This window comes from Abramis brama, assembly GCF_963993115.1.
Source record: "Abramis brama genome assembly, contig: SCAFFOLD_72, whole genome shotgun sequence".
NCBI classification, from domain to species: Eukaryota; Metazoa; Chordata; class Actinopteri; order Cypriniformes; family Leuciscidae; genus Abramis; species Abramis brama.
The window spans coordinates 111,813-122,500 of record NW_028155938.1 but is presented as its reverse complement, the minus strand read 5'-3'; the positions used below and the strand labels follow the sequence as shown (position 1 = coordinate 122,500).

Below are 10,688 nucleotides of genomic sequence, written 5' to 3'. Positions count from 1 at the left end.
GAGCAAGCTGCCCATAGCGGTCTCTCGACCGGGCAGGGGCCGTCCCCAGGCGCGTCCGAAGTTCCAATCGACCAGGCGACCCCTGAGTGACGGCCCGGAGGAGGGGGTGCGCTCCTCCGGGCCCCAGGCAACCCGGAGGCGCCTGTTCTACGGAAGTCCGTTAACCTTGTCCGAGCGGGGCGGTTGTCCCCTTCTCGACAAAACCCCGAAGGTCCGTTTTAGGACCGTCTTTGCTCCGACGTGAGCTCCATCGCACCGCCGGATTCGCCCGCGCCCGAGTCTGAGGCGCCCTCCCTGGGTGTCGGCCAGGGAGGCGGGCCCCCGTGGGGATCTCGTTGGAATGCACATTTCTGGACTCTGTCCGTTTTTTCGGAGGTGGACTTTCCTCCAGGGCGCCCGAACCGAGGGAAACCGAACCGAGGGAACCCGGAGGCGCCCGTTTTTTCCTTCCTCTCACCTTGTCCGAGCGGAGCGTTTGTCCCCTCCTCGACAAAACCCCCAAGGTCCGTTTTAGGACCGTCTTTGCTCCGACGGGAGCTCCGTCACGGCGGACGGATTCGATCGTGCCCGACACCGAGGCGCCCTCCCCGGTCGCCAGCCAGGGAGACGCGTGTTTGTGGTAATCTGGTAGGACCCCATCGTTTCGGACTCTGTCCGTTTTTTTCGGAGGTGGACTTTTCCTCCAGGGCGCCTTCGACGCCGCTCACCGCCCCAGATAAGGCATCCTCCCCAGGATGTAGCGAACCGAACCGAGGGGACCCGGAGGCACCCGTTTGCTTTTTTCCCCCCCCCCATCTCACCTTGTCCGAGCGGAGCGTGTGTCCCCTTTCTCCTCGACAACACCCCCAAGGTCCGTTTCAGGACCGTCTTTGCTCCGACGGGAGCTCCGTCACGGCGGACGGATTCGATCGTGCCCGACACCGAGGCGCCCTCCCTGGTCGCCAGCCAGAGGAGTCGAGTGTTCGTGGGAATCTGGTTGAACCGAAGCGTTTTGGACTCTGTCCGTATCTTTGCTCCACCGCCCTTTTTCTCCAGGGGTGTCTCAAGCCCCTGGAGTCGTTTCGCCATTTACCCAAGACCGACCGTTCGACAAGCATATGGTTGATTTACCTCGGGGATCGACCGAGGGGAGCACCCGGACGGACGAGCGAACCGCCACGCGCTGGCTTCCTACACGCGGGTCTCGCTCCGCTCGGGCCTGGGCTCGAGGCGGCACGGCCGCTCATAGGGCGCGCGAGGAACCCTCTCCGTCGCCGGGGTGGAGAGGAGGAGAGGCCTCTGGATCGAGGCCGTAACCGTGGAAGGGTGCCTTTTCGAAGCGAGGGGGGGCGCAGGGTGAAGTTCGGCTCCAAGACACGCTGGCGGGGTGGGGGCCCCCGAGGAAACCCCACCAGCCGTCCAAGCCTCCCGACGCACCCGCGGCCACCCCCTGCTGCGGACATCCGTTTTCAGACGGGCCAGCTGAGTCTCCCGAGGTTCGACGCGGCCTGCTTTCCCCGGAGGGAGGCCGCGTCTAGAGTCGACGCGCAAGTCGGGGAGGAGCAAGCTGCCCATAGCGGCCTCTCGACCGGGCAGGGGCCGTCCCCTGGCGCGTCCGAAGCTCCAATCGACCAGGCACCCCCCCTGAGTGACGGCCCGAAGGAGAGGGTGCGCTCCTCCGGGCCCCGGGCAACCCGGAGGCGCCCGTTTTCCGTTACCTTGTCACCCGTGTGTCTTTCACCCCTAGCTCGCCCGGGACAGCACACGTTCAACCGGTATGCACGCCCCTGGCACCGAGGGGGGTCTGGGTGTCCCAACCAGACCCGCGTTTCCTGGAAGTCTCTCGCCCGCACCAAGCGCAACTTCTCTGGGCTGAGTCAGGCCGTTTCCCTAGCCGGTCTGACCACCATATGGCTCTCTGTTCCGTGTCCGTTGTCCCCTCCTCCTCAAGACCCCGAAGGTCCGATTTAGGACCGACTCAGCTCCAGGCGGAGCTCCGGCAAGCACGCACCGAACCGTCTGTGCCCGGGACCGAGGCACCCTCCCCGGGCTGGCCAGGGAGGTCTGAGAGCATGGAGCTCTGAACCCACCTCACGTTCATGGACTTAGTCTTTTCTTCGGCTTTGACCCAGTGGGGGCTCGTTTGAGCTTGATTGGTTTCCCAGGAAGGCCGCGCCCTGCCTGGGAAGCACTTTCAGAAAACCAGCCTGACATTTCCTGGAGGTTTCGTACTGCCAGAGAGCGAAGTCTCTTCTCTTCCCCAGCCAGAGTGCCCCCTGCCTGGGCTGGCCGGCCGACTCTCTCCCGGAGGCCCTCTCCCCTCCAGGACTTCCAGAGCGGTGTATAATATGGATTTTATACCCACCCAGGGCGGGCAACTCACGACGGTCTGATGAGGGTGGGTGGGTGTGCGCCTCCAACCTGCTCTTCCCCTCCTCCTCAAGACCCCGAAGGTCCGATTTAGGACCGACTCAGCTCCAGGCGGAGCTCCGGTAAGCACGCACCGAACCGTCTGTGCCCGGGACCGAGGCACCCTCCCCGGGCTGGCCAGGGAGGTCTGAGAGCATGGAGCTCTGAACCCACCTCACGTTCATGGACTTAGTCTTTTCTTCGGATTTGACCCAGTGGGGGGGGGCTGGTTTGAGCTTGATTGGTTTCCCAGGAAGGCCGCACCCTGCCTGGGAAGCACTTTCAGAAAACCAGCCTGTCATTTCCTGGAGGTTTCGTACTGCCAGAGATCGAGGTTCTCTTCTCTTCCCCAGCCAGAGTGCCCCCTGCCTGGGCTGGCCGGCCGACTCTCTCCCGGAGGCCCTCTCCCCTCCAGGACTTCCAGAGCGGTGTATAATATGGATTTTATACCCACCCAGGGCGGGCAACTCACGACGGTCTGATGAGGGTGTGCGCCTCCAACCTGCTCTTCCCCTCCTCCTCAAGACCCCGAAGGTCCGATTTAGGACCGACTCAGCTCCAGGCGGAGCTCCGGTAAGCACGCACCGAACCGTCTGTGACCGGGACCGAGGCTCCCTCCCCGGGCTGGCCAGGGAGGTCTGAGAGCATGGAGCTCTGAACCCACCTCACGTTCATGGACTTAGTCTTTTCTTCGGATTTGACCCAGTGGGGGGGGCTCGTTTGAGCTTGATTGGTTTCCCAGGAAGGCCGCACCCTGCCTGGGAAGCACTTTCAGAAAACCAGCCTGTCATTTCCTGGAGGTTTCGTACTGCCAGAGAGCGAAGTCTCTTCTCTTCCCCAGCCAGAGTGCCCCCTGCCTGGGCTGGCCGGCCGACTCTCTCCCGGAGGCCCTCTCCCCTCCAGGACTTCCAGAGCGGTGTATAATATGGATTTTATACCCACCCAGGGCGGGCAACTCACGACGGTCTGATGAGGGCGGGCGGGTGGGTGTGCGCCTCCAACCTGCTCTTCCCCTCCTCCTCAAGACCCCGAAGGTCCGATTTAGGACCGACTCAGCTCCAGGCGGAGCTCCGGTAAGCACGCACCGAACCGTCTGTGCCCGGGACCGAGGCACCCTCCCCGGGCTGGCCAGGGAGGTCTGAGAGCATGGAGCTCTGAACCCACCTCACGTTCATGGACTTAGTCTTTTCTTCGAATTTGACCCAATGGGGGCTCGTTTGAGCTTGATTCATTTCCCAGGAAGGCCGCAACCTTGCCTGGTAAGCACTTTCGGAAAACCAGCCTGTCATTTCCTGGAGGTCTCGTACTTCCAGAGATCCACCGCAGGGTGGAGGTCGAACTCTCTCCCCCAGCCAGAGCGCCCCCTGGCCGGCCGACTCTCTCCTGGGGGCCCTCTCCCCTCCAGGACTTCCAGAGCTCCACCACCAAGCGCGCACGGCGGTGTAATCTGTACTTTATACCCACCCAGGGCAACTCTGTGTGGGACTCACGACGGTCTGATGAGGGCCGCACTCCCCTCTTCCATACAGGCCCGAAGGTCCGTTTTAGGACCGTCTTTGCTCCAGGCGGAGCTCCAGGGGTGGCGGGCGAATCTGACTCTGACCCAGGACGGGCCACCCTCCCTGGGCCGGCCAGGGGGGAGGCCTGGTAGCATGGAGCTTTGAGTCCAATGCAGCATTTTTGGACTTTGACATTTTTCGAGAGCTCGGCACCAGAGTCACCTTCTCCATGGGCTTTGGGCTTTATTCGTGCCCAGGAAGGCTGCTCCACCCTCCTCCATACATGCCCCGAGGTCCGTTTTAGGACCGTCTTCGCTCCAGACGGAGCTCCAGGGGTGGCGGACGAATCTGACTCTGGCCCAGGACGGGCCACCCTCCCTGGGCCGGCCAGGGAGGTCTGAGAGCATGGAGCTATGAACCCGCCGCAAATTTTTGGACTTTGTCATTTTGTGAGATTTCGGCACCAGAGTCACTTTCCCCATGGGCTTTGGGCTTTATTCGTGCCCAGGAGAGGCTGCTCCACCCTCCTCCATACATGCCCCGAGGTCCGTTTTAGGACCGTCTTCGCTCCAGGTGGAGCTCCAGGGGTGGCGGGCGAATCTGACTCTGGCCCAGGACGGGCCACCCTCCCTGGGCCGGCCAGGGAGGTCTGAGAGCATGGAGCTATGAACCCACCGCAAATTTTTGGACTTTGTCATTTTGTGAGATTTCGGCACCAGAGTCACTTTCCCCATGGGCTTTGGGCTTTATTCGTGCCCAGGAAGGCTGCTCCACCCTCCTCCATACATGCCCCGAGGTCCGTTTTAGGACCGTCTTCGCTCCAGGCGGAGCTCCAGGGGTGGCGGGCGAATCTGACTCTGGCCCAGGACGGGCCACCCTCCCTGGGCCGGCCAGGGAGGTCTGTGAGCATGGAGCTATGAACCCACTGCAAATTTTTGGACTTTGTCATTTTGTGAGATTTCGGCCCCAGAGTCACTTTCTCCATGGGCTTTGGGCTTTATTCGTGCCCAGGAGAGGTGCGCCGTGCCTGGGATGCACTTTTCAGGGAATCAACCCCCCATCTTTTTTTTTTTCCTGGAGGTTTCATGCTTTTCAGAGCTCCACCACGGCGGAGATTGAACTCACTCCCCAGCCAGAGCGCGCCCTCCCTGGCTTGGGTCACTGCCTTGAAGGCCCTGGAGGTTTGAGCCCACTGCAAATTTTTGGACTTTGTCATTTTTTTGAGATTTCGGCCCCAGAGTCACTTTCTCCATGGGCTGTGGGCTTTATTCGTGCCCAGGAGAGGTGAGCCGTGCCTGGGATGCACTCTCCAGGGAATCAACCCCCCATCTTTTTTCCTGGAGGTTTCATGCTTTTCAGAGCTCCACCACGGTCGGAGATTGAACTCACTCCCCAGCCAGAGCGCGCCCTCCCTGGCTTGGGTCACTGCCTTGAAGGCCCTGGAGGTTTGAGCCCACTGCTAGTTTTTGGACTTTGTCATATTTTTTTTGAGATTTCGGCCCCAGAGTCACTTTTCTCCATGGGCTTTGGGCTTTATTCGTGCCCAGGAGAGGTGCGCCATGCCTGGGATGCACTTTTCAGGGAATCAACCCCCCCCATCTTTTTTCCTGGAGGTTTCATGCTTTTCAGAGCTCCGCCACGGCGGAGATTGAACTCACTCCCCAGCCAGAGCGCACCCTCCCTGGCTTGGGTCACTGCCTTGAAGGCCCTGGAGGTTTGAACCCACTGCTAGTTTTTGGACTTTGTCATTTTTTTGAGATTTCGGCCCCAGAGTCACTTTCTCCATGGGCTTTGGGCTTTATTCGTGCCCAGGAGAGGTGCGCCGTGCCTGGGATGCACTTTTCAGGGAATCAACCCCCCCATCTTTTTTCCTGGAGGTTTCATGCTTTTCAGAGCTCCACCACGGCGGAGATTGAACTCACTCCCCAGCCAGAGCGCGCCCTCCCTGGCTTGGGTCACTGCCTTGAAGGCCCTGGAGGTTTGAGCCCACTGCAAATTTTTGGACTTTGTCATTTTTTTGAGATTTCGGCCCCAGAGTCACTTTCTCCATGGGCTGTGGGCTTTATTCGTGCCCAGGAGAGGTGAGCCGTGCCTGGGATGCACTTTCCAGGGAATCAACCCCCCATCTTTTTTCCTGGAGGTTTCATGCTTTTCAGAGCTCCGCCACGGCGGAGATTGAACTCACTCCCCAGCCAGAGCGCACCCTCCCTGGCTTGGGTCACTGCCTTGAAGGCCCTGGAGGTTTGAACCCACTGCTAGTTTTTGGACTTTGTCATTTTTTTGAGATTTCGGCCCCAGAGTCACTTTCTCCATGGGCTTTGGGCTTTATTCGTGCCCAGGAGAGGTGCGCCGTGCCTGGGATGCACTTTTCAGGGAATCAACCCCCCATCTTTTTTCCTGGAGGTTTCATGCTTTTCAGAGCTCCGCCACGGCGGAGATTGAACTCACTCCCCAGCCAGAGCGCACCCTCCCTGGCTTGGGTCACTGCCTTGAAGGCCCTGGAGGTTTGAACCCACTGCTAGTTTTTGGACTTTGTCATTTTTTTGAGATTTCGGCCCCAGAGTCACTTTCTCCATGGGCTTTGGGCTTTATTCGTGCCCAGGAGAGGTGCGCCGTGCCTGGGATGCACTTTTCAGGGAATCAACCCCCCATCTTTTTTCCTGGAGGTTTCATGCTTTTCAGAGCTCCACCACGGCGGAGATTGAACTCACTCCCCAGCCAGAGCGCACCCTCCCTGGCTTGGGTCACTGCCTTGAAGGCCCTGGAGGTTTGAACCCACTGCTAGTTTTTGGACTTTGTCATTTTTTTGAGATTTCGGCCCCAGAGTCACTTTCTCCATGGGCTTTGGGCTTTATTCGTGCCCAGGAGAGGTGCGCCGTGCCTGGGATGCACTTTTCAGGGAATCAACCCCCCATCTTTTTTCCTGGAGGTTTCATGCTTTTCAGAGCTCCACCACGGCGGAGATTGAACTCACTCCCCAGCCAGAGCGCACCCTCCCTGGCTTGGGTCACTGCCTTGAAGGCCCTGGAGGTTTGAACCCACAGCTAGTTTTTGGACTTTGTCATTTTTTTTTTTTTTCTCGAGAGCGCGGGGCCCCAGAGTCACTTTCTCCATGGGCTTTGGGCTTTATTCGTGCCCAGGAGAGGTGCGCCATGCCTGGGATGCACTTTCCAGGGAATCAACCCCCCCATCTTTTTTCCTGGAGGTTTCATGCTTTTCAGAGCTCCACCACGGCGGAGATTGAACTCACTCCCCAGCCAGAGCGCACCCTCCCTGGCTGGGCTTGGAATGGTCCTGGGGGCCCTCTCCCTCCAGGACTTCCAGAGCTCCGGGCGCCCAGCTCGCTCTGGATTTCGCCCCCAGCCAGAGTGTGCCCTGGCTGGGCTTTGGAACGGTCCCGGAGGCCCTCTCCCTCCAGGACTTCCAGAGCTCCACCGCACTCGGCTCAATCTGGATTTCATCCCCAGCCAGAGTGCACCCTCCCTGGCTGGGCTTTGGAACGGTCCCGGAGGCCCTCTCCCTCCAGGGTCTTCCAGAGCTCCACCGCGCGTGGCGTAAGCTGGAGTTTATACCCACCCAGAGCGGCTCTGAGTGGGGGGCTCACCACGGTCTGATGAGGGGGGGTGCGCCTCCACCGCACTCCCCTCCTCCATACAGGCCCGAAGGTCCGTTTTGGGACCGACTTAGCTCCAGCCGGAGCTCCAGGCGGTAGGCCCACCGACCTGTCTGTGCCCGGGACGGAGGCACCCACCCTGGGCTGGCCAGGGAGGTCTGAGGGCATGGAGCTCTGAACCCACCTCACGTTTATGGACTTTGTCATATTTTTCAAAAAAATATCCACCGCTCCACCACAACGGTGGAGATTGAACTCACTCTCCCCAGCCAGAGTGCACCCTCCCTGGGCTAGGGTCACTGCCTTGAAGGTGTGTCCTGGTGCTCAAGATTCCCAGTGATCCATCCATCCACGGGCCTTTTGCGACCGCCCTCCCCAGCCAGAGCGGGCCCTGGCTGGGCTTTGGACTGGTCCTGGAGGCCCTCTCCCTCCAGGACTTCCAGAGCTCCGGGCGCCCAGCTCGCTCTGTTTTCCGTCCCCAGCCAGAGCGGGCCCTGGCTGGGCTTTGGAACGGTCCCGGAGGCCCTCTCCCTCCAGGACTTCCAGAGCTCCGGGCGCCCAGCTCGCTCTGTTTTCCGTCCCCAGCCAGAGCGGGCCCTGGCTGGGCTTTGGAACGGTCCCGGAGGCCCTCTCCCTCCAGGACTTCCAGAGCTCCGGGCGCCCAGCTCGCTCTGGATTTCGCCCCCAGCCAGAGTGGGCCCTGGCTGGGCTTGGAACGGTCCCGGAGGCCCTCTCCCTCCAGGACTTCCAGCGCTCCACCGCGCGTGGCGTAAGCTGGAGTTTATACCCACCCAGAGCGGCTCTGAGTGGGGGGCTCACCACGGTCTGATGAGGGGGGTGCGCCTCCACCGCACTCCCCTCCTCCATACAGGCCCGAAGGTCCGTTTTGGGACCGACTTAGCTCCAGCCGGAGCTCCAGGCGGTAGGCCCACCGACCTGTCTGTGCCCGGGACGGAGGCACCCACCCTGGGCTGGCCAGGGAGGTCTGAGGGCATGGAGCTCTGAACCCACCTCACGTTTATGGACTTTGTCATATTTTTCAAAAAAATATCCACCGCTCCACCACAACGGTGGAGATTGAACTCACTCTCCCCAGCCAGAGTGCACCCTCCCTGGGCTAGGGTCACTGCCTTGAAGGTGTGTCCTGGTGCTCAAGATTCCCAGTGATCCATCCATCCACGGGCCTTTTTTGCGACCGCCCTCCCCAGCCAGAGCGGGCCCTGGCTGGGCTTGGAACGGTCCCGGAGGCCCTCTCCCTCCAGGACTTCCAGAGCTCCGGGCGCCCAGCTCGCTCTGTTTTCCGTCCCCAGCCAGAGCGGGCCCTGGCTGGGCTTGGAACGGTCCCGGAGGCCCTCTCCCTCCAGGACTTCCAGAGCTCCGGGCGCCCAGCTCGCTCTGCTTTCCGTCCCCAGCCAGAGCGGGCCCTGGCTGGGCTTGGAACGGTCCCGGAGGCCCTCTCCCTCCAGGACTTCCAGAGCTCCGGGCGCCCAGCTCGCTCTGCTTTCCGTCCCCAGCCAGAGCGGGCCCTGGCTGGGCTTGGAACGGTCCCGGAGGCCCTCTCCCTCCAGGACTTCCAGAGCTCCGGGCGCCCAGCTCGCTCTGTTTTCCGTCCCCAGCCAGAGCGGGCCCTGGCTGGGCTTGGAACGGTCCCGGAGGCCCTCTCCCTCCAGGACTTCCAGAGCTCCGGGCGCCCAGCTCGCTCTGCTTTCCGTCCCCAGCCAGAGCGGGCCCTGGCTGGGCTTGGAACGGTCCCGGAGGCCCTCTCCCTCCAGGACTTCCAGAGCTCCGGGCGCCCAGCTCGCTCTGTTTTCCGTCCCCAGCCAGAGCGGGCCCTGGCTGGGCTTGGAACGGTCCCGGAGGCCCTCTCCCTCCAGGACTTCCAGAGCTCCGGGCGCCCAGCTCGCTCTGTTTTCCGTCCCCAGCCAGAGTCGCTCAGATTGGGACCGGGGAGATGGGGTGTCCCACCACCACCACCACCACCACTCTCCTCTTCCATACAGGCCCGAAGGCCCGTTTTAGGACCGTCTCGGCTCCAGGCAGAGCCCCAGGGGTGGCGGGGCTGAGCTGCGTCTGGCCGGGGACAAAGCACCCTCCCTGGGTTGGCCGAAGAGCTCCCGGGTGCCTGGAGCTCAGGGTGCCCTGCAACATGTGGGACTTTGGTTTTGGGAGCGAGGATCGGCTCCAGGACCCCCCAGAGCCGACCGCCGGACTCCCCGGGAGAGGCGGTCACCCCGCTTCTCCCAGAACCCCAATGGTCCCTTGCAGGACACCCTTTGCACCGGCAGGCCCACCAGGGCCGCGGGGCTAGGCGCTCCAAGCCGGGTATGGAGCGCTCCCTGGGCGGCCTGGGCGCCCACCTTCCTGCGCACGCAGTTTTGATGGACGGTAACCCACTGCAAACGCATTCAAACGGCCGTAACTCGGCCGAGGCGGGTCCTATCGACGCCAAATTTTTATCGTTTGTAGAACGGGACGAGACCTTTCCAAAGAGCCCGGCCACGGCCCCGGGGGCCCCCGGGGGCCCGAGATACAGCGCCCCGAAGGCGAAAAACGCAAATATCTCGGCCAAACCTCGACGGATCCGGCGGGCACCGGGCTCTTTGGAAGCGTCTGGTCGAGACGAAAAGAACGGTACCGGTTTGGTCCGATTTGGTGGAGTTTCCGCGGAGATATGAGCCGAAAACCACCGGGCGCGCTCCAAAATGGCGGCCGCCGATGACGTCACGGCCGCGGGAGAAAATCGCTCGTATCTCGGCAACGCGAAGGCCCAGAGAGCTCAAATTCGGGTGAGGGGGTCCCAGGGGGGCCCTTGCTCGAAGGGGAGAGTGGCGGGCCCCGGGGACGCCCCCTGCCGGACCGCGGCTCGCGGGGACCCCCGACTTTGAACGGTTATATCTCCGGGGACCTGGCGAATTTCAGCCCGTGGGTGGGCTCATTCGAAAGGCCTCGTCCAGCCCTACGGTCGAGTGGTGGTCCGGGGAGGATTGAGCGAGGGGTTCCCGAGATATGAGCCGAAAAAGCCTCGCCTTTGACCGGCCGTAGCTCCCCGACCCCGGGGCCCTCGGGGACGCGGGTGGGCCCGTTGGATAGGCCCCCTCGAGACCTACGATCGACCCGAGTTTGAGATTTTTTCGCCGGGTACTTTTCGAGATATTCGCGAAAAACCAAAAAAAACCCCATTCGTTCAG

General features: G+C 61.9%; 1 protein-coding gene across 1 annotated transcript in view; it reads left to right on the top strand.

The window, feature by feature from the left end:
- Positions 1–2,326, top strand: part of LOC311077254 (uncharacterized protein) — a gene marked incomplete at its 5' end in the record, with an annotated part of 4,534 nt that extends 2,208 nt beyond the window's left edge. Inside the window, 2 exons of the mRNA XM_084139086.1 lie at positions 223–375; positions 670–2,326. Of these exons, the coding sequence (XP_083995212.1) occupies positions 223–375; positions 670–1,950 (1,434 nt within the window). The 3' untranslated portion in view covers positions 1,951–2,326. The remainder of the gene's footprint in view (positions 1–222; positions 376–669) is intronic.
- Between the last annotated feature and the right edge of the window lie 8,362 nt (positions 2,327–10,688).